Source organism: Macrosteles quadrilineatus, unplaced genomic scaffold, assembly GCF_028750875.1.
Source record: "Macrosteles quadrilineatus isolate MER2022 unplaced genomic scaffold, UCM_ALF_1.0 Scaffold_3__2_contigs__length_128488019, whole genome shotgun sequence".
NCBI lineage: Eukaryota > Metazoa > Arthropoda > Insecta > Hemiptera > Cicadellidae > Macrosteles > Macrosteles quadrilineatus.
The window spans coordinates 120,303,981-120,329,289 of NW_026542596.1; the positions used below are offsets into that span (position 1 = coordinate 120,303,981).

General features: G+C 33.4%; 1 protein-coding gene across 2 annotated transcripts; it reads left to right on the forward strand.

The window, feature by feature from the left end:
• The first annotated feature begins 3,855 nt into the window (after positions 1-3,855).
• LOC128988455 (neuronal synaptobrevin-like) lies at positions 3,856-25,118 on the forward strand. Of its 2 annotated transcripts, XM_054409747.1 has the most exons (7): positions 3,901-3,966; positions 8,480-8,512; positions 10,971-11,103; positions 11,461-11,539; positions 12,743-12,822; positions 13,426-13,477; positions 24,229-25,118. In XM_054409747.1, exons 2-7 carry the CDS (start codon positions 8,490-8,492, stop codon positions 24,366-24,368), a joined length of 507 nt encoding a protein of 168 aa, XP_054265722.1. In that variant the 5' UTR covers positions 3,901-3,966; positions 8,480-8,489; the 3' UTR covers positions 24,369-25,118. The 2 variants fall into 2 exon arrangements, with proteins under 2 accessions (XP_054265723.1, XP_054265722.1); XM_054409748.1 differs by lacking the exon at positions 8,480-8,512 and having other exon boundaries at positions 3,856-3,966; positions 24,229-25,116.
• Positions 25,119-25,309: the final 191 nt, after the last annotated feature.

Sequence of the window (25,309 nt, forward strand, 5' to 3'; positions counted from 1 at the left end):
TGATCAGTATTCTCCTTGTTAAACGCAACATTAAAATATATTATTTAATTAATCAACTATATGAAGTACAAGGGTTAAATTATTAGTGGAGGAAAATAATAATTTTGGAACAATAATCTCTAACAACACAAATGACTATTATGAGTCACAGAACACTTCAAAATGACGTCACTGTGTCAATTAGTTATCCTCCTTGACGTTTGTTTATCTTGTACTGTGTCTGTCTGCAATTGGGGCTTGGCTCGCTGTCGCTGCACACTGCACGACCTTCTCACCGCAGTATTTCACCTTCCTTTTTTTGAACTTTTGGAACAGTTACACGGAACTGTTTGGAATAGATTTGTTAAAACCGTTACATTACAAACAAAGAGTTCCATTCCATTTCCTTTTTAGGCGTTCATTTTGTTTTTCGTGGATCTCTGTCTTTAACCTCCATTTTGTCAAGTGATTGGAAACTTTATCTCAAATCGATGGTGTTATTTCAAGTTAAAGAGTTACTGGATCAGTATGTCTGATATTAATACAAAAAAGTTTGAATGTTCATTTTGTGACAAACACTTTTGCTAGTAAATTTAATTTAACGCGCCATACACGTAATGTGCATGATAGTTGTTGTAGTGAACAATCTGACAGTTCAAACAACCCGAAAAGGCTTATTTGCCCAAAGGCCCAGAGGGTGATTGCTCTCATCAATTTTCGTGGTTTGAAAACTTGATCCAGCATCTGGAAGAAGCCCATGCCATTGAAATAATAGTTGGGGAGCTGAATTTTGAAACAGAAGAAGGTAAGTTAAATAAGTATAGATTATGAACTTCACAATACTGTATCCAAAATATAACTATAAATATAATAGTAAAACTTTTGATTTTAATTTGGATGTGCTTTTTCATTGTGACTCCTGCTCCATCAACAATACCTTATACCTTATAACCTTTCTCATTGTTAGCAAATTTAACAAAACTGTGCAATTTATTTGAATAGTTTTCCTTAATATGCTATTATATCATTGTCTTTTAAGAATAAGCCGGTTTTCGTGATGTAATGTAAGAATAATTAAATAAACGAAACCAGTTAACTAACTTACAGGTTATGTCCATGTCTATAAAAGACTTGTTATTATTATGAGGAGGAGGAAAAAAGGTATATCATAATAATTAAATTTTTATGCAGGAAAAATAATAAAGTTGAAAAGGAACGGAGCTATTTGTAATATAACGGTTTCGCCTAACCTATTCTATACTTTTTGTCACAGTTGTATTGAACATTATCCCAAACAGTTCCGTGTAACTGTTCCAAAGGTTCTAAAAAAAGGGAGGTGAAATACTGCGGTGAGAAGGTCGTCACACTGCAGTCAAGTTTTCATTTTTTATATTGATGTAAGCGTAAGCCTCCGGATTACATTATTAAATAATACCCCCGCTGCAGCAAACCTGCAGACTAAGTGAATTTCAACTTGTCTGATTACATTATTACTAAAATATTTCCATGAATAAGACATATTTATTCCCAATTTAAATAACATAAGATTTAACGAGTGCTTAGGTTTGCTGCTACGGGGAAGGTAAAAAGTGTTCTTTGACCATACGTCAATAATATAGGATGAAATAAATAAATTTGCCAAATTGTATCAACATATATCCATAAACAAGTAAACTTTTTCATTTTCTCCATAAGAATAACATGGGAATTTAAAATTACACTATTTTTGAATTTTCTCCGTGACCGTTAGCACAGATAATATAACCCGTTAGGCATACAACAGCGCTTCAATGTACTAAATTATTTCTTTTTTTAAGCTCTACAAAACTGCTTAAAAAGAAATTGCAAACTTTTTTGTTTTTAGGGTAAAAAATGGGAAAACCCCATTTTTACCCCATAAAACCTCCCATAAACACCCGTTCCCATGGTCCGATTATGCTGGTTCGCGACCTCGTTCGAATAAACGTAGGTTTACACGTTTGTACCAAATTACATCAAAATCGGATCATTTTTGCTCGAGTTATCGCGCTAACGGACACACACACACACACATATATATATATATATATATATATATATACTGTATATACATATTAAATATTTAAGTAAATAAGTACAACTGAGCACCCTGAATATTATATTTTATAAAAAGAAGTGACAAACATATATATGAATTTGAACGGATGGTGTTTTTGGCCTCTAGGGACCTCAAAATGAAAAATTATATTGGTCCCGGGTCCAGGTCTTACCATGAGTACTACGGTAATAGCTTATATTCCCTTTATGGGAAATTCGCTAAAAGTAAAAGGGATTTTTGTAAATACCTGCTTCGTTGTAATTTGTAATCCAAAATATTGCTAGTGTAGCCAACTAGTTTCGGCCTATACCTAATAATAAACTTGGTGGTAATTTTTTTTTGTTTTTTTTCTTTTTTGAGGGAAGTTACATTATAATTAAATCATATAAATGACTAATATGACATTGTAAAAAATTTAAGTGGATAGTTAACATTCAAAAATTCACTCATTATTCACTGTAACTTTGTAATCAAAACATTCTGATGAATTATTGTTCTGTAATGCTTCTAATATTCATCCTTGATCCTCAATTAGTTATGAATCATTCATAAAGTCAACACTAGACACAAACGAGTTTGAAACATAAAAGGTAGGCATTAAACACTTGTTGCATCTATTAGTTTCCTAAATTTAAAAATAATTGTTCAGGTGATTTTAATATTTAATACGTATTTGACGATACTGTACAGTACAATCCGTAGTAGTTCAAATACAGTTGGGAACAGAAATTACTGCCGAAATAAAAAACATTAACATCAACCATCGCTGTTATGAACCTCTGTCAGAAAGAAAGCAAATGTTTGCGGAGGAAAATTAGCGTAACCAGCATCCAAAACTGGAATTACTGCCATAAACAAAATACAGGCTTATATGCCTAAATGAATCAATATTTTCTTATGACAGGTAGATGTAAAGTCAAACCATACAAGTGATGGATACGATTATGTAATGCGTTGTATGATCCACATTAACCACCCTAAACTTGCGACGAAGCACAAAAAAAATTAGCCACGACATAAAAATTTACATTAAGATGAAATGTTAACAGCGTACTGTAAATCAATGAAAAAATGTACATTCAAAATATTTCTAAACAAGAAACTGCACTATAAACAAAACGGGGAAATAGAATACCTTTATAGTGGTTGTTTGGTCATATAAAATATATGAAATTGTTAACTAATTTGTATCGGGATACGCCCTTAGGTTAGAGAAACGTGGTATTTATGAAATGTGACATTACCTTTATATTAGAAGCCATCTTCCCACGTACTGTGAGCTCCGCCTTGTATAACAGGGATGGCGAGTCACCCACACAATCGTATTGACCGAAAGTTTCCTCCCCTCACCACCCCTATACACACACCCTCTCAACTACACCCACACTCATACACACGCATACAACGCACGTATCGTGGATCTCGGATTGAGGATCTGCTTGTAGCTTACTGAACATGGTGTTAATCGTTATGTATGCAAACAAAACTATAAAAAAATATCGATACAAAAACAAAACACACATTATTATAAGCTACATGGGTAAATTACCGGAAGGAATGTACTGGAAAATTAGGTACTGTTGAAAGAAATAATATTAGGAAATTGGTTTAATGAGGATTTTATGATAGTTTAATTGCAATTACAAACATTACGCTTACGCTAGTATCTTACTAGGGGTTGGGTTTATCAAAAAATAAAGTGGGTCGTTGTGCGGGTTGACAGACATGCGCGAAACATCTGATCGATACCCGCCATGCCGCCAAGCGATCGTAGCGCTGCTATCGCGACTGCGCCAACTATCTCTACTCGGCTAACTGCTGATGTTCGACACTTGGACGATTTTACATCAAATTTCGTGTGTTTTGCGAGTGTCGAAGGCGACCCGACTTTGTACATAGCTGTAAAATATGTAAGTAACTTTTTGACACGTATGTTTAACGGATATAACCGGGCTAAATCGGAGTAAGAAAGATTGTAAGATAGATTCGAGGGGGTGGTCTGTGCACCTTCTTTTCATTGCAAGGCAGAAGAAAACTGGACAAATTGAACAGATTTAACGTAAAAGATAGGTAGTTATAAAGTAATTACGTTAAAACATTGTTGTTTGAATTCGAGTATGCATCTTTTGTAATAGTCGTGGACGAAAAGTGCGTTTATGTGTTAAAAATATGAAAGAGGTAAATTACAAATCGATTGCATTGACGCGTGGGTGGCACCCGTCCTGTCATCTTAAATGTAATCCACTTTTCGATTACGCAAATATAATCGTAAATTATCGTTGTATCGTTTAGTTATCAAAATCTACGATTTATTTGCATTCTTGACCTTTCGGACGTTTTAAAGCCTTCAATATGCGTGAAATATCAGTATATAAATCTTACTCCTGGAAAAGCTGCAATGCTAAAAGTTGCATTACGATATCAAGAAGAAGAAGAAGAAGAAGAAGAAGACATTATATATATATATATATAGATATATATATATATATATATATATATATATGAAATTGTGTTCTAATTGTTTGTGAAAATGATTTCTTTTGATTGTTATATCAATTTATTGCAGTAAACTAAAAGTTACTTAAAACACAAATAAATAAGTTTTTATGTAAGCTTTTAATAAATTTGGCTATAAATGTGATATCACATTATAGAGCGTAAAACAAATTAAAATATATAAAAAAATTGTTTTATTTTATTTTAAATTTATGAATACTGTACAAGTAGTAAAATTATCATTCATTTTGACACTGGCTCTTTCAATTGAATTCTTTTAACATAAAAAATAATTCTGGATTTCTAGATGTTAGTAGTGGTTAGTATTAGTAATTTTTTAGCTTGAAAATATCATTTGGCACAAGAAAATATGTTAATAAAAGTCTTACTGACAAAAGTTTTGAGTATAAAAAATAATTGGCTACTAAAATATACTAAGAGATATGAGTATATAAGTAATACAAAATACAACCAGTTTTTATAGGAGGAATCACACTTTTTAAGGCTTACAATAACCTACATAATTTACCGGTACAGGTTTAATAATTCATTAAATGTTAAAGAAAGTATGGTTAAATGGGTAGGTGCTGTGTAAAGTGTTGACTTGGTTACGACATGATTATAACCTGCAATGTTTTATCAGTATTCCTTATCATAAACCAATAGGCTTAACAAAACAGGAAGAAGCTCCTAATCTATTCTTACCAATCGGTCCAAATAATTATTTTTGTTTTATCCTTGTGACAAAAATATTGCACATTGATGTAGCTGGTAAAACTTATTATGTCTTTATTATGTCACAGTTTAATCATACCCAAAATTTAATTGGTAGGAACTTACCTTTCTATGAAGAAAAGTGATTCTAAAATCTTTTATCATTGACATATGCAATTAAAATATGTAAACAATTTTAATGTAATGTATATATAGGTCAAAGCATTATATCTCTGTTTTAGAAGTCCTTACCTTCTTTTAAAAAATTTGAGTTGTTTTCATCCCATCAACTTATATTTCATTCTCTTTTAAAGTTACATTGATAATAATGAGCGACAAATTAGACACATCGAAATTCATATGGAAATTCAAATTCCCTCTCATTATACCCTCCAATGTGTCTATTTAAACCGCCAACAATCTTTATTAAATATGTTTTTTAATCGGCCTATGATTTTTCTAAGATCTATAGTGTTCTTAATTTTTTTCAAAAAAATATGGATATTGAATCAGAGGTTTGTACTCTGATTGAATTGTTTTCTGTACAGATAAAGTGAATAGAATCTGAATGATTTTCATAATTGAGTTTTAAGTTTCTGTCCAACGCATTTACTCTATAAGATGACCCAACTACAAACTCAACACTCTGATGATTCAGCTCAATATGAAAGCTCAGCAGAATGTCAAGTATTGGCCCTCTTCATCAGAGCTAATGTTGTATAAAGATCCAGTTTATGGATCTACAATTTGCTATAAATCTTACCAGTTGGCGTTATCTTATTTTCCATGAAAATGTTGAAACCCCCAACTTTTGCATTGCATTCTAACCATTTTAAGGCATTTAACCATCCCAAAATTTTTAGAAAAGATTATTAAAATAATAAAAAAACGCCCACTTAAGATGTGTAATATTTGGGTCAAGCTATTTAAATTGAACATTTTCAGTTACCTATAAATTTTTAAACTAGAATAAAAATTGTAAAACCATTTTTTGTTGTTATTTTTCAGTAAAAACGTTTAGTTAGGGGCAGTTAGTTGCAGACATTTGCTAAAAGGAACTCAAATGTACTGTTTATAAGGAACATATGAGTAACTTCTTTGTTGAGCCTAAGACCAGTGCTCGATTTGTGAAAAATGAGGGGTCAGAACTGTAACCTAATTATGTACCTTAATTATGTCAATATTTTTATCTTTCCGTAATAGAGAGATACCAAGTCCCGGAACTCTGTTCTGCCATGTTCCCCTGCACCGCCTTAAACGATTGCACATATCTTTCATCCAGTGTTTTCTTTAACTGTTTGGCTTCTCTAACATAGATTTTTTATTTTTGGAATGAAAAAGGGTTAATCTGACATTTGACTTAGATGATCGTGTGTCCTTCAACAACACCGCAACAGATGGTTAAAAGTAATTGTGTGCAGTCTATTAAAATGATCTTACAAATATGTTAAATTTACCATGATGATGGGGACAAAAAATGGCGCAAGATGAAGCTGGTATAATGTTGTTTCTTATTTTTAACTAACACTATGCAGTGACGGATCCAGAGGGGTTTCAGCAAAAGCCCCCCTTCTCGGGCATAAATGTATATATATTTTTTTTACATTGCGTAAAATAATTTGTCACACTAACTTTTGACAAAGAAATGGTATTAAACTGCCATTTTGGAGACTTAGTTTACCCAAATTCTTTGGGGGGGGGGGGGTACCCCCAACCCCCTAGACCCGGTTCACCCCCCCTTGTGACTGTTCTAGATCCGCCACAGACACGTGACACTATATACTCTTGGATTAATAACTTGTATGTATGCTTAAATATTCTGGAGGGAGGGACATAAGCTAAGCATCCATATAAGTCCTTCATATTGCTGCCTTTTACTATTGTCGAGGAATAGTGACAATACAATCGATACTTAGTCCCTAACTGAAACCATTAGCCAATAGAATAATAATAAAGATTATTTCAGTAGAGGCCTGCATTCTTTGAAAATGTAAAATTTTGTTGGAAGTCATCATGAAAAAAAAACTTATGTTAAATAATAAACTCTCTATATAGCTATATAGGATAAAAAATGAATACCCAGGCCCACTTTTATAAACTGGCAGACTGGGCATATGTCCAGAGGCGCCAAAGGTTTGGGGGGCGCCCACCGGGTGCCCCTCAACCAATAGGCATTGGCCCACACTAGGAAAAAATGGGGGCACTGCTTTTGGGTTTGCCCAGGGCTCCACTGACCCTTAACGCGGCCCTGTGAATACCTCAAACAAAGCTTATATCGGTTGTTCCTGCCGCTCTGATTTTTCGGTACTGACCAACATAAAAACAACTGAATAATCAGAAATCCAGTAAAACTGGCCACAAAATATTTGTTTTTCTATACGTTCCTAGTTTTATCTGCAAAGAGATACCTAACAAGCAGCTTTGAAAATAAAATCATTTCAAGCTGGCTAGAAAAACCGGCCTTGAAGGTGGTCAACCCACAGGAAGTAAGGTTTACATAAGGAAACAAGCTTTTGGGACGACCGTGCGCTTTCAGCTCTAGTATGTTGTCAGTGGTGTAGTCCTAAATTTCCCAGTGCAGGAATGCTTACCATTGTTGCGGAAAAATATGGGTCTCTTACCAATTACTATATAGGTTCTTGGGGCAAAGCAGAGTGGGAAAGCTGTGCCCTTGCGCTCCTGCCCCAGTACACATATACTGTATATGCTGTGCCGAAATATCTTGTGACTAGCAAGGAAGAGCCAGAGCACTGTGCGTAGGACACTGGGTCTTCCTTCACCATGAGCGTTGTAGTACATGAGGATGGGTGGCGTTGGACTTAAACCCTAGACACCAGCGACTATTGCTAGACACTACCTTAGTGTACCATTGTGTGATTTCTCTGTACTTTACTTCTCTGTGGCTAACCTTATACGTACAAAAGTCGGTTAGTTTTAATGGCTTCACATACAACAAAGACAGCTGATGTTGACAAAATTATGTAGGTACTGTCATTGACTACTGTATGCTACTGTATACACGTATAGTCAATGGTACTGTTCACATAAACGGCAAGCCACACTAACCAAACAAGTTCAAAGGGTTAATTCACTAATGTAAATCTGTGTGTTTTGTGTTGCGTATTTATACTCTTAAATCTTAATTTCTTGTGTACATTCTTCTTCTTCTTTATGTTTATCTGTGTTGTTTAACTTGATATTTCTTTCTCACAGCCATTCTCTAATGTCTGATGAGCCAGTGGTTGAGTAAGTTCAGGGAAAGAAAAACTCCTGCATATGAAATCTAATCTCTGCTGTAGTTTTGTGCAACAAGCTAGTAGAGGCTAATTGATAAATAGACACAGAAAAAGGACTAAGAATATTGTAAGAGTGTATTTACCACATTTTTTTATTGAATTTTAAACTATCCAGTCCTTTTCAGATTCGGGGAGTGTTGTATAATCTAGTTGTATTTTTTTCAAAAATCCATTTTATTATCATTGGGATCAAACATTAAAAAAAAATTTGTTTAATGCTGGTGTAGTTCAAGTATATGGTACAAATACACCCTTATGTGGGGTAGATGTGATTTGAAACATTGTACATATTTTACATTACATTTAGTTCAATAATTATTGAGAAGAGCAGCCTTAAATTGGAAATAGGCTTAAAAATGAAATGATTGAAACAAATTATCTGTGCGGTGAATTAAAAATATTAGTCTCTGTTAATCCTTTTTCTGTGATTGCATTCCAAGAAAGGTGTTCATTATACTTCACAAACAAGCATTTTTTCTAAGCTCCTTAGTTTGGCAGTATTATTTCTCTCTTTAAAGGTACATTTAATAAATGTTTTAAACAACTTCAAGCTATCTTTGATGCACATCAGAACAGCTTTAGTAAGTATGAAAGCTCGCATGTGAGCTATGAAAGCATTTTAAACACAGTAAAATTTTTCAATAATCAACTCTTTAGATTAGTTTATAAGTAAGTGCTTTATTTTTATGGAGAAAAATCAGTAACTTTTATAAATATGCTGCTTTTTAAACTGCATTCAATAACTTCTTGATCAGCATTGTAAGTGTTATTAAATTTACGGAAAGTAAATAAAAGAAAATTCTTATAACACTTAAAACATATATTTAAGCTTATATTATTACTTACAAGACGGTAAATATACAAAAAAGATGGTAAGTGGTGATAGATTTTGATTGGACACTCCAATCATCATCAGACCCAAGGCGAAATACATTCATAAGTGTTATAAGACGTTTCCTTTATTTACTTTCCGTAGCTGCATTCAGTACAATAACTGCATAATAAAATAACTACTACATGTAATGGATTTCTCATTGATTTTCACTTTGAGCCCAATTAGTGTCATGTACACAAATTATATTGGAACAAGAGTTTTCTAATCTTCATAAACACCTAGAATACGCACCACTGCAACCATATGTTGTAAAGAAAGGTGAAAATAAACCTCCCAACTTGCATTTGTTTTTCCTCGTCAATCATATCTACTTGTCCCTACACATCAAAGTAATGCAATGGATTTTTATTTAATTAATACTAAATACGCAGCTTTATTGGGAGCCAAATTCAACAGCTACAAAAAGCCTACCTGAAAAGAGGTAGGTGCACTAAGTGCAAACAAGCAAAAGTATGACAACTGACAAATACTTCAGTTAGTTAAAAACTTAGAGCAATATGTTCCTCAGAAGCCAAAAAGACAAACTTTTCAATGACAACTCCGTTTATGAATTTTGTAACTACACAGTAAGTTATAGGGATTGGAACTCTATATCTCAAGAGATTTGCTTACTGGAGGTTGTATGACTTACTACAGTATTTTAATCAACCTATTTTTGTATATTGTTTGTTAATGAAGGATTAGTTTGATCATGAGGTTCCATTAGTCGGACTTATAGTGCTAGAAGGGCTAAATGCAATTAAAATTACTATGTATTGTAACACCAGTAGTTTTCATCTATTTTACTTATCTGCTACCTAATGTAGTTTGACACAACAGCAACTGATGTATACAATCCTAGTTCAGAAAAATGTTTAGTTATAGTTTTAATGCAATTGTTTTCAAAGTATTATAATTATTGTAAAAACGCTGTTTTGGATAAACCTTTTACGTATTTTTCTTTTGAGCTGTTTTGACAGATACAGAAAACTGGATAGAAAAAAATATTATGGATTTGTTTTGTGTTTTGAACAATACCGTATGTATTTAAAATCTTTTAATCTTTGACTAATCTTAGTAAAGTCCCGCAATTTTACTAGTGTACATAATAATAGACTTGATACTACAGTAATGGTATTGTTCCTACCATAGAATATTACTATTGCTGTTTCCACAAAATAAACTTAAAAGACAATCAATTCTACTTTGCTCTTCTATGATTATAAATTACACCTTTTATTTTATAACCTTTTAGCCTTTAAAATCATTTTCAGCTATTTCAATTCCTGATATTGTTGGGAAAGGACTAAAGGACCCCCAGACCACCAGTAGGGGGGTGTCACACCTATTAGAAATATTCACGCTAACCCTGGGCCTGTTTGTACTTTCAAATCTAACAGCCAAACATTTTCAATATGCTTGATTTCTGTAGAGCTCAAAGCTTTAACACTTTTTAGAAAGCTGCACTACAGTATTTACAACATCTACAATCATCTCTGATCGTGACCGAGTACTGTAAGCGTATGATGTGTAGGTCTGCCCCTGATGCTGCCGGAGGTCTGGCGCCCGGCCAAGCCGGAGAGGATGGGATTGTCGGCGGCCCGCGTACGCCACAACAGATTGCGGCACAGAAGAGATTACAGCAGACACAGGCACAGGTTGACGAGGTAAAGTTGAAATTATGTATTTACTTTATTTTACCATATTATATAAAAATATATATGATGTGAAGTTGGTGTAGATTAGTGTGAAGAACTTTGAGTTGAATTCACTTTCTGTTCAAGACATGGGGACCAGGGAGGGCCATTCCCTCCCTCCTTAGTGGTGGTTGTATACCTCGATCAGTAGGAACAATTGTAAGGTTTTGACTTTAAGGATAACATGGGTTGGACTTGAAGTTTGTGGCTATTTCGATAAAATCACGGTAAAATAAGATAATCTTTTCACTATTCCTCCTCTCTACTGACAGTTAATTTTTATATAATGAAGAAAATATCTGAGTTTTCAAACAAAATTGTTTTCAGGTCGTAGATATTATGAAAACAAATGTTGAAAAAGTATTGGAGAGAGATCAGAAACTGTCTGAACTGGATGATCGAGCTGGTAAGTTAAGGAAAAAACTTAGCATAGACTTTATATTTAATTTATTTCAATTGTTAGAAAATAGCGTTAAAAATGTATAATTAATTAAGACTATGTGTACCCTTTTCAGTCCAAGCAATTAGTTTTCTAATACAATTTACTTTGTATACATTTAGAACTGGATGAATCTATTATCAGGTCTAGAAACATGAAACACCCTCTTTGCAGATTTGTAAGTTTTGGACATCTACACATACATAAAAAACATTTGAACACAAAATTAAGCATTTCAAAACTTGTAAAAACTTGGGTTATCCAGCCGGTTGGCGATAACTTTGTTGTGTTTAAATCTGTACAGGCCTGTTCCCTATTGAGCTCTTGTGTCTATATAAACAGTCCATTGTTGCCATACTCTGGTTAAGTTTTTGATTAGACCAGGATTAAATTAATTTACCACATTCGTATTAAGCTCATTGGTTCTCATCCTGGAGTTTTTGTAAAAGTAACTCAGTAATGTGTCCAAAATAAGTAGATTAAAATTTAACAAGGCACATGTTCCTCATGGGTTTCTACCTACTGTTTACAACCTTGTCTTATGTGTATTTGTGTTTCTTATTAGTGATTGTGCAAGTGATAACAGCACAACTAGAGTGCAAAATTGTTATCTCAACTTTACACACTTCCACACATAAAATGTTAGGGAGCGACCTGGTCTTGTGAGAGAATGGGACTTTGGTTCTCGAGGTCCCGGGCTCAAATCCTGCCTATCGCCAATGGTTTTTATGAATTGATAAATGCTACAACCTCTTGGTCTAGACTGAAATAACATAATAAACAATCCCAAGCTTAAAAAACCATAAAATGCCATAAAAACAATATTATATTTTTCTTTCTTCTCATAAATTATTTTAATTTCTTTGTTGTTGTCTGTTTTTTGTCTGTTCTGATGATTATTGTTAACATAGGTTAAACCAAGTACAAGCCTAGTTACAATATCTAGTTGGAACTAAGTATTACATAAAAAAATTATAATGAACAAGCAAAATGAAAAAATCAGGCTAGTACTTTGGTGACTTGAGTAGTTGTACCTCTTACGCCCAATATAAAATACATAATATGAACTTTCTATGATAACATAATGTGTTTACTATTTAAATTCAACTATATTTAGAGAAAATTTATAACAAAATATTTTATTATATTAAAAAAAATATATTATTTCAGATGCACTGCAGCAGGGAGCTTCACAGTTTGAACAACAGGCTGGAAAACTAAAGAGAAAATTTTGGCTGCAAAATTTAAAGGTAAGAAAATAGTTGATATTTGCTTTGATTTGATTTCAATACCATGGTTGAGGTTTGAGAAGTACTGCAAAATGTTTATGAATGTTCTTACAAAACATTCCTCTTTGTTTAAAGCTGTGGTATGGTAGAGTGCATAATCATTTTATGGAAATGTTGTTTATCAAATTTAATATTTTAGCAGTGTTGTTTTATTCGGGGTCAAAACATAGGCTACATCAGTCATGATAGGCCGATACAGTTATATAAAACAGTTAGGTAAACCTGTTGATAAAACTTCTCAACATTTTTAGAAATACAGTCAAGTATTATAATACTTTTACTAAAAACCATTGCGTGACAGATATTTGAAGGCGCATCATATTGAGCATTGAATGAGAATTGTACTCCTTGGAATAATAAAGTAAACTATACAGTAGTTTTCAAAGTTTCAGATGCAGCAAACACCATCAACTTCAGTTTCAGTACAATTTAGTAGTCTAGTCATACAGTAGCCAGCAAAGAAAAATATTAGTAATAACCGTAATAAATTAAACTGTCTACTCTTTTTTATTAAGTTTATTTTTTACAAACTTTCTCTCATTGGTAACATTGTGTTTGTTTCAGATGATGATTATCATGGGGGTCATTGGTTTAGTAATACTAGCCATAATCGTAGGTAAGTTTAACTAATCGACCCCAACTATATAGATCTGAGCATGACTGCACGGCGCAGGAAATCATTTCAAGACGGAATTGCTAACAACGTTGGTCTTAAAAATTCACCCATATTACCCAAAATTGCAGAACTTTATTCCACCTTGGTTTATGTAGGTCATACAACGACATATAGTTTCGTTCACGAATCTCCCGTTATTTACGAACTTTTAGAGTGATCTAAAGCCCAGGTTACTTCAACTGTTATTTATTGAATACCGTTTCATATGTAAATATAAAATTGTTTGTTCGATATATCACAGTAATTATGTAAATTGTACTACACATTGTATTCTTTTGACTTCAAACTGTAGAAATTATACTGTAAATACGTGTTAAGTTTCTTTTGAAAGTGTTTACACTTGTCTTATATAGTGAAGGATAGCTTATTAAATAACTATATTAACTATTACAGTAGACTTCTGAGTGTGTCGTTGCTGTCGCTAATGCATAGATCTTTCCTCTACAAAACCAAACACTTAACTGAGCATAATAAATATCATAAGAATAACAGATATAAGGAGTTCTCACTCATTCATATTCTGGTTTTTGAATCGCCCGTATATAGTTTTAATAATCCTAGTGTTCCTATGTACTTAGTTCATTTTTCATTCCATTATAATTCACTTTATCTCACTTTGTAGTATTTTACTATTTATACTTTGTGCTTATTGCACAGTGTATTGTATTGTTGCATGTGTATTATTGGAAATATTTATAGTTCAAGATCGTATCTTGCGCTTCTATTGATCATTTTATGTACCAGTGACAGGCCTGGATTTACCACTCACTAGGCAATCTTTGCCCCCGCCTTATAATAATCGGAAATCCCAAAATGACCAAACTAACAATAACCTAGTAATGAAAGCATAAGTTTGCTTATAAAAGTAACCATCAAACCCATGTTAATTAACTACATCTACCCTCATAAAGACAGCCCTGTCCTGAGAAGGACTAGTGCTGCCGCACTTGTAAAGGTCTCACACGACCTAAAGCGATATTCATACAAAACTATTAAATTTCTACTAAATGAATAGTCCTACTACAATTTTGCGAAAGTTTTGCTACTATAAATCTTTCTCTTTAAAAACTACTTCCTGCGTGATAAATCCAGTCCTGCAGTGATACTGTTTTGCTTTTGAAATATACCAAACTTATTTATTAGGATTGGAGTTACCACTGCTTTTGTAGTAATAGTATTCTTTAAGCTTATTGTTTTCTTTTACTAACATGTACTTAGGAAACCCACCAGTGTGTGAAATAGTTAGGAATAAAGAGTAGGTCCTTCATTATGCGACCTTATAAGAAAAATTTAAACATTCCGATACTTGAAATAAGCTTTGCAAAGAGTAACATGTACGAGAAATCTAACTACAATCTTTACCCAGATCAAACTTGTTATATTTATTGTCCATCAGTTTGTGTTTTGATGAGAAGAGAATATTTTCCTCGTTGCTGATAACACCAAAGGTATATGGACGACAGTCAGACAGTAAAAGACAATATAAGGCTAATGGCTGGATTTGGAAATGTATAATATCTTTAATAAATGTACCTTACCTCCAGTGTAAATATAAGTACGATACGACAGACAGGTCGCTGGTTGCGTAGATCTAGAAGGCTTCTTCAGCTAATTCTCCTGTTATAATCCTAGATTGTTTATGTGACGCGGCATTAGACATAGTTATCATTATTGTCATTTAAGTTTTGTTATTGATGAAATATATTTATTTTAAATATGATTAAATGTACGTTTAAATTTAATATTACTATATCCAGTACTATATTCGTAGCTGGAAATTATATGTAAAGACAGAGAGAATATATTGAGTGATTGTAAAATTAATGTAGGCCTACAAATATGTCCCATGACATTGTGTTAAAATGTGTGAGTCTTAGAGGTGTTTTAATGAAATAAAACACGTTTTGCGAAAAATTACCATTTTTATACATTTTGTCAATCTTAGAGAGTTGTACATATTAACACTTACATATCTTGAATCTTGATTGAAAACTCCTGATTTGGAAGTTTGGCCAGAAATAAATTAGGTACTACAATTTACTATGAATTTCATAAATCAGCTTATGTAAGATCATAGCTTTTAAAATAAAAAACAATAACTTTCCAACTAAAAGCGCAGTTAATTATTCATGTCAAAAGTCGGGAAATTGAATAAGTAACATCATCTCTTTTTAAATAGGATATTAGTTAGACATAAAGAATTTGTCTAATTGATCTTTAGTTTTACTTTAAGTCCAAAGTTATTTATTATATAGTTATAAGCTGCTTATAGCTAACGCTAAGTCGGCTATTTGTTGAGTAATTTTGTTGTACATGTAATTAAATAGTTTTTATGATTTATTGGAAGTTGATCATTCCATAAGTAAATACAGAATAGCTAAACACTTCAGCAACATATTGGGTTTTACTTACTACTTTTGCCACTTGTCATCACATTGAGAATGGTATGCTTTTCATCTCGCTAACATCAACTTGCAATTTACGCTTTGGCTGAGGATACATAATAGCATGGGGCAGTTTTTTGAGTCTCAATTCTTAATACAAACACTTACATAACAATGGGAATTGTTTGGTTTGTATAGGTAAGTCACATACATTTCTATAGCATCATACAAAGAGGAATCTAAAGAGTCAACAACACACTCCTTGTAGATAACCTACACTGTAGGTCTACAGAAGAATTCCATATGGTTGATTATTTTGTTGTTTGACAATCTAAAACCTCTAAAACCCAACTGTGACATCATCAGAGTTCCTTGAAGGAAGAGTATCTATGCTTACACTTACACAAAATTGTGAAAGTATAAATTCAAATTCCAAAGTAATAACTTAACAAATTACCCACTGAAATACCATACTGTTTGGGATTAAAAGAATCATTTTTTTAAACAACTAACTGTTTTGAGATCTAAAGTGTTTTGATGAATTTAAAAACATCCACCCTAGGTACGGTAACTAATGAATTAAAAAAAAAACAACCAGAGCACCATGGACCCAGGCTATGGAATTCTCCTGTTAAGTTAATTAAAATTTGAGCAGTCTGACCAGACTTATTCAGCATGATCAGTCATAATATAGCTATAGCTGTGTCAGAATAACTAAATTGTATATACATCTCATAAAAGATCTACCATAAACGAGTGAAAATTTGTAATACAAAATTTTAAACAGGGCAGAATATTGGAGTAAAAATTAAAATAATTGTTTATAGTTTTGGGAGAAAGACAAGAGACGACTTGGCTTACGAATACATTAATGAAGAAGGAATGGATAAAAAACTAGTTTATCCAAGGCAATAATTTCAGGCAGTTAACTTAATCAAATTTTGCATCACATTTAATTTAATATTTCGCCCTGACAAAGGGGGTTTCATCAGAATTAATATTGTAGAAAGTCAGTTGCAAAACCGTGCCTCCTTACAAGACACATGTTTCCTTCTGATGATTAATTGATGAATTAATTGTGATGTGAACTTTTTCTACATTGGAATTCCTTGGGTGAGGTAGTTGTATCCACTCAATATTCCTAAATGTATTCCTAAAAGTTTTAACTCAACCACATAAGAGAATTAACTCTTGTTTCCTCAAGCAAGAGTGAAAATGTCCACTCATTCATTCAAGACTTACTTTCAGAATCTCGACTTTTGATTATATCTTAGAATAGAATCAAATAGTTTGTACTCAGGTAAATGAAGGCCCAGGAATATTTTTATTACTGGCATGCATCATAATTAAAGCATGCACAAATAACATTTACCATACTCTTATTACATACACTTCTCATTGATATTTGCACATTTATAATCACGGATATCAGATAAATCAACATTCAGACAATTTTTACAACTATTCAAACGCTGGTTTTTTTAGTACCACTGAAAGATAACCAAAATTACTTTACAATATAAAAAAATAAATTTAGGTAGTATATTTTATGGAAAATATTTAGTGAGTCATTTGGAAAAGAATTCACAAATTTTGAATTTAGGTTTTTGAAACATACAACATAAGCTACAAACAGAGGTTTGTTGGACTGTTGTCTAGTGTAATAAAAAAGTCTAAATGAGTAAAGTTAGTAAATAAGGGAAAAAATTAGTAGTCGAATTTTTATAGTAAGTGATTTAAATACTAAATTTAATACTACTTTTAACACTACGGTACTCATTAAAAAGTGATTTTTAATAGAACAATGCAAATAATCAAACAAACAGCATAGTATGAATAAAAGTATTAACTGAAACTTATTAGGTAGGTAACTTTTTTGTTTTTAAAGACAAGTCATGTAAATGACCAAGCCTTACTTTCAACAAACAAACTTAAAACAAATTCTATATAAAACTCAGATTGATTATAAATGTGGGAAAGAGCATAATCATGGAGAATTTTGCATGGTATTTCTTGATATTTCACATTTATATTGTTTGAGAATCAAAGCAGCAGCTCAGAATTGGAAAGGTTTGCAGAAGCTTTCTAAGGTAAGCCAGCAATTTTTTTTTTGTTTTAGAATAATTATTGTTTAGAGCATGTTTAAGCTTACATACATTTGACACGGCATGTTCATACACTATAGTCTTAATTCAATCCACACAGTTGGTGAATTTCGACAATCAATTTAGATTTACTTTTATAATGTAAATTGGTGATTGAATAAAGTATATTCTAACAACATGCCAAGGTCCTGAGAGATGTCCTTTTCCTTGCGCCAAACCTAAAACCTCTTGCATCCCCCAGGCTACTGTAGCCATAGTCAAAGCAGTCCTGTTCAAAATTAATGAATAAAATACTTAACTGAGGCTTTTAAAAAATAGAGAGGATTTAACATACATTTCCAATGCACAAAATTAAAATAATAGCCTAATTGATGCTAACAATTTCAAGTGTAAGTAAAATATACTCATTGAAAAGTTAAAATTCTAACCAACATAATCAATAAATGTAAGAACTAAATGCCTAGCACACCAAAACCACAAGTTGTCGGAAAAATATAATAGCGAAAATTTGAATAAAAACTCAACTATATTTAGAAAACTCTTTGAGATTAAATCCAATGCATTTATTAGCCATAAAACCATAAAAAATGTACAGTATGCGTTATTACTTAAATGACAATATCTAATATACGTCTACGTCCGAAAACGATACAAATTGAGACTGTTTGGATTGTAATTACACTAGATCGCTACTTTGCTACAAGTATCTAACAGACACAGTAGGTAGTTTAGTTAGTGCAACTTGCAACAAGAAAATCATCACAACACCCCAACATAACTCTGTTAAGTGCTTTATATGTTAGTTGGTCAAACAGTTGCTCCTTGCCAGCTAGGACTATATTGATAGGTAGACATCCCATATCCATATTACAGTTGTCACCTGCTTTTAAATCAAAATGGAAGTTGCAACAATAGATTGTGCTGATGTTATTAATTAATAAAAGAAATTTAATATTGTTATAAAATACTATTGTTACAAGTTAAATAGAATGAAATGAAAAGAATACTTTACTGGAAGAAACTTTTATAATGTACTAAATTGGTCAAACTTATTTACAGAATAATTAATGAACAACAGAAAACCATATGTAAAACAAAAACATTTGAATTCTCATAAGGAAGTCAAAGAGTACTAAATATAATAAACATAGTCCAATAGTTATTATATGCAACACTCCCCCTACTCAAGGCTTCCTTAGAGACTTCATGGGAACGTTAAGCCAGTCCAATTTTCTGTCTTAAAACCTTCAACCTTGGTCCAAGAAGAGGTTTTGTAAACAAATCAGCTAGTTGTTCACTTGTGTCAATTTTCTTCACTTCCAGGTTTCCTGCTGTCACTTGTTCTCGAATGAAAAAGTGTTTTATTTCAATGTGTTTGGTTCTTCTGTGATGCTCTGGATTCTGTGCTAGACATATAGCAGCTTCATTGTCTACGAAGATCACAGGTGTACTTTTAAGTTCAGTTAATGAGCTTAGTAATCGCTTTAACCAAATTGCATCCCTGGCCGCCTCACTCGCAGCTACTATCTCTGCTCCCGTAGTGGAAAGTTGAACAGAAGGCTGTCGTTGGCTGATCCATGATATCGCTCCACCTGCGTACAGAGTCAGTAGTCCTGTTGTCGATCTCCTGGTTTCATGGTCACCACCAAAGTCTGAATCACTGTAGCAATTAAGAACGCCACTTCCAATGTGCTTCTTGTACACGATTCCACAATCTTTAGTACCCTGAAGATATCTGAGTATTCTCTTCACTCGACACCAATCATTTATTGTAGGATTTTCTAGGCTTCTGGAGACGACACTCACTGCGTACGCTATGTCCGGTCTGGTACTAACCATGAGGTACATAAGAGCTCCGACAGCTTCTCGATACGGAAAAGACGTCTCATCTGTTCTTTTGTCTTCCTGTTCAGATTTTACTATAGGTGTTGGTGCTGATCTGCAGTTTTCCATGTTGAATCTTTCCAAAATTCTTGAAACATATCCTCCTTGACTTAATTTGATATTTTCACCAGATTTGGAAATCTCCAATCCTAAAAAATAATCTGCTGGTTTTGACTTGATTTTAAATTCTTTTTTCAATTCTACTAGGAATGAATTTAAGTCTTCATCATGAGTTGAAGCAATGAGTCCATCATCAACATATAGAACAACGATTAACTTATGTCCATTGTTGTTACGGATAAAAAGACATGGATCATCATCACTCTTTTTCAGTCCCAGTTTTGTTAGGACCATTCCAACTCTCTCGTTCCAGCATCTTGGTGCTTGTTTCAAACCATACAAACTTCTATTAAGCTTGCAGACGTGATTACTGTTATCACTGAATCCTTCTGGTTGATGCATATAAATTTCTTCATTTATTTTGCCGTACAAAAAGGCAGTAGACACATCAAATTGTGTAAGTTTCATGCCTTCATTAGCAGCTACTGCGATAACACTTCTGATTGTTGGCATTTTTGCTACTGGACTAAAGGTTTGATTATAATCAATTCCTTTACTACTAGACGGGCTTTGTATCTCTCTATGGATCCATCGGCATTTGTTTTTACTTTGTATACCCATTTACAAGGTATGGCTTTGTGACCTTTGGGTAGTTCAGTAAGTGTCCACACTTCATTCATGTGAAGTGAGTTAATCTCATCTTCCATTGCTTTTTGCCATTGCAGATGATCTTCACAGTTCGATGCCTCCATGTATGTATTAGGTTCATAGTGTGTGTTCCCCATAACAGCACTCATCACAAAATCTTCAAAACGAATGGGCTGCCTTACCATAGCTCTATCTCGGAGTTGGCGAGTTTGCACAACATTTTCTTCCTGTTGTTCTGCTTCCTCGTCTGTCAATTTATCTTCTTCCGATTCATCTTCAGGAAAGAGAATGGGGACATTTTCTACTACAGGGGCTGAACAGTTCTCATCTTTTGCTTCATCGGGGACTTTTTCTTCTGAAGATATAGGCCTATTTACTATGGATTCACTAATAGGCTCTTTCAAAAATTTTACATCCCTGGACCGAATGACAGTACATTTCCATGAATTCCAGAGACGATATCCATCATTACCATCATATCCAATAAGTTTGCATTTCATCGCTTTCTTGTCAAACTTACGTCTTCTCTGCTTTGGAATATGGACAAAACAATCTGTCCCGATAACCCGTAAATGTTTTATCGTAGGTCTTTTTCCAAACCATGATTCATATGGAGTCTTTCCGGCAACTGATGACTTAGCAGTTCTGTTCAAAATATAGGCTGCTGTGTTTATCAATTCAGCCCACAAGCCTTGAGGCAGATCACCGTGAGCATGCATCATTGACCTTGCACATTCAACTATGGTCCGATTTTCTCTCTCTGCAGATCCATTCTGTTGTGGTGTGTATGACATTGTGATCAACTGTTGTATTCCATTCACTTGAAGGACTTGTCTAATACTTTCGTTGTCGAATTCACCTCCTCCATCACATCTCAACTTACATATTACATGGCCTGTGATTTTGACTTCTGCAAGAAACTGCTTCAGCTTCTCTACAACTTGAGATTTTGTCTTCATAAAATAAACACTGCGGTAGCGAGTAAAGTCATCCTTGAACAATACAAAGTACTTTGAACCTCCAATCGACTCAAAGAAAGGTCCACAAACATCAGAGTGAATGATTTCACCAGGTACTGAAGCTCTGTGTTCATCTCTGCTTCTGAATTGTGTTCTGTGCATTTTTCCATAAGCACAACCTTCACATACCTCATTGTCAAGCTTGAGATTAAGGTTCAGTTCTCTCCTTGCAATTTCTTGTACATGAGTTTTGCTTTGATGTCCTAGTCGTTCATGAAGTAACTGCAACTGATTAACAGCTGGAACTCCTTCCATAACAGCCATGAGGTCTACTGATTTTCTTACTGCTAATTTAAACAAGCCTCCGCCTTGACTTCTATGTCCTTTGATGAGTGGTTTACCATTTCTATCAAACAAAGTGCAATCCTTGGATGTCGATACAAATTTACTATTTACATTTAAATCTTGAGCAGCGGTTACTGAAAATAGGTTTGCGAAGATACCAGGTACATACCATACATTGGTTAGTTTTACTGAATTCCAAATACCATCCAAATTTGCTTCCATGCAAATGGTTCCTCTACCAATAGCACTTGTCTGTTGTCCATTTGCCATTGTAACTGCATGAGGTAACTCAAATTGTTCAAAGTCAGTAAACATTTCCCTACAATGTGTAACATGGTTGGTAGCACCACTGTCCACGTACCAATCATGTGATGCGGTAGTATTCTGGGTTTGAAAAACACAATTGCTTAATATGGTTAGTGCTGCTTGTTTGGATTCTTTTTCCAAGCTTTTCTTTTCAGGTTTTCTTTCAGGTTTTCCATCCGCTATCCATTTCTGACACTCTTGCAACCAATGTCCTTTCTTGTGACAATAGTGACATGGAAACTTTTTCTTTTTATCATTGTGCTTGCTGTTTTTCTGTAGACCTACTAAGTTACCTTTGGCTTCTTTAGATCTATTGACTGCTATTAAAGCTGTATCTTCTTTCTCTTTTTCCTTTGAGGTCAGCTTTCTCGCTTCTGTACAGAGCCAATTTGTAAGATTGTCAAGATTTCTCGCTTTATCCTTGTGAATCATTAACCAAGTTGTCTGAAAGTTGGAATATTCTGCTGGTAGGATTTCAAAAATCTTGCAAATCAACAATATCTGAGGTAAACTATCTTCTTTCTTGTCTTGGATTTTCTTAATTTCTTCTTGAAGCTTTACCCATAATGACTTGATTGCAGATAGGTTTCCAGCCATATCCAAGTGTTGATCCCATTTGTAAGTGAAGAACAGAGAGCAAACATCATAGGCTTTATTTTCCTCTATTTCTGCGAATAGATTATGCAGCTCCTTCCAAACCTCATCTGGTTTTTCTAGGTTTCTTACCTGAGCTCTTACTTCCTTACTTAATGAAGATGCTAACATAAACATTACCTCTGACTGTGTTTTGTTATACCTATCCATCTTAATTTTATATTCTTTCATTTCTGCAGCTTGTGTTTCATCTTTAGGTTTCTCTGGCAATTCCATTTTACCAGAAATGGCTTCGTATGCATCTGGGATTCCTTTAAGCCTAATTTGCATGAGATATTTCCAATCATCCCAGTTGTCCTTTCCATGCAGCAATTCCATTTTCTGCATAACGAATTCCATACTAAAGATTTGATCTCAAGCAATAAATTATTCTATTTAAAACCTGTAACACACAATATAAGGGTGTCTGGGCCCATAACCTGTTATAAAATACTATTGTTACAAGTTAAATAGAATGAAATGAAAAGAATACTTTACTGGAAGAAACTTTTATAATGTACTAAATTGGTCAAACTTATTTACAGAATAATTAATGAACAACAGAAAACCATATGTAAAACAAAAACATTTGAATTCTCATAAGGAAGTCAAAGAGTACTAAATATAATAAACATAGTCCAATAGTTATTATATGCAACAAATATAAATCAATCAGTAAACAGACAGAACTCCAGCTCCATCTTTCTAATTCTCTAAGGGTCCTCCACTTCTTTCCTGTTCTCTTTAGACACATGCTGCTGGCCCTTAATGTTGCACAGATGGTTTTTAGAGTTTTTACCCTTATCCACTTCATAACCACACTGTAAGGTTTCTTCCATTTTTCTATTAGTCGGTCTGCCAATGTCGAATGCCAATGCTCTGGCAATGTCTGAAACTCTTCGCCTAGCATTCCGTCTACAGAAGTGACTAATGTGGGGTGAAAGAAGCGTTTCTCGTTTCTGTTGGTGTCACTCTTCTCTCTTTCAGCATTCTCCAATACTTTTTTGTATGGGAGGTTCGAGTACGATGGAGCATCAGTGTCAACGACGATTTGTTATTTCTTATTTCTGACGAATGTTCCAACTTTTTTACCAAAGCCAACTGATAGGACTTATTATGATGTGTAAGCTTTAACATCTTTCATTTCACATAAAATATCTTGGTTACTAAAGATTAGGTATAAACAATCATTTTAGCACGCTTTGTGACTTCAACTATATTTTTTTAAGTAACAAACTGGTGACAGGTGGTCAATATAGATGTGATGTCTACTTCAGTAACTGAAAGTCAGTAATGTAAACACAGGAGTGAGTGTTTGACAGTTCTTCCGTCTTTTACACTAGTAAATCTATTGTTGATGTTTCCAGCCAAATTCATGCCGGAGGAGAAGCAGCAACCGCAGATGATGATGTATCCCCCGAACATGCAGATGCCTCCGCAGATGCCTCCCCCACAGCCAGCCCCCGCAGCATCCAACGCAGCTCCTTCGGCTTCTTCTCACCACTAAACACCTGCACAAACACTACGTTACTTCACATTTTTGTTTATTTTTTCTGATGAATGTACATTCTCGATTCAAGCTGTTTCATTTAGCTTAACCAAAGAGGCATTGAGGTACTACTAGTTCGATGTAAATTCCACAAAGTAATTAGACAAGTTTAGTGTTTAAGGGTATAACAAATTACGCTACATTTTTGTCTTATTTCACCCATTTGTTATAGGAAGAACCGAAATTCCATTGTAACTGTTATTATAATGTAAATAAACCGAGAACTACTTTATCGAGTTTGTAGCAACACAAATGGAGTATGAATTTGTCTGAAGCACTATGGTAAGGTTAGTTTACCATCCCGTACTTAAAATGTAGTATTTTATTATTATTACATTTTGTGACTTATGGCGCTTCTATTGTATATTTTACAAATGTATAATGCCTCAACAATTAATTGCTGTTTAGTGTAATTATTCCATTGTAATATAGTTATAATGTAGAGGATGTCTATTGTCATGATGTCTATTGTTTCTAAATGAAAATTAATCTTAAAGTAATATTTAATGCAAAACAAAGTACGGTAAACTTTAAGTGCTAAGAAGATTATAAATGTGCTTTTTCCGTGTAATATAGTTTTTACATATTATAAATCAATTAATATGGTGATTATTTTTTATTTTTTATTCATAGTGGTGTAAACAAATATCAGAACAAATATACTATGTATGTTGATAATTTTAGAAGAGTGTATAGATACTTATTTGTTATTTATCATTGGATCATGATACTAAAATTGTATTTATTTTTTGTTGGTAATAAATAAAAATGTTCATTAGAAATGCTTTTCTTCTATGTTACCTATTTTTACAAATAATAGTCAACAAATTAGTGGTTTATCATCAGTAAAGTAATTAATCTGTATATCAAAAGAAAAATATAGGTTAGCTTTCTTTATA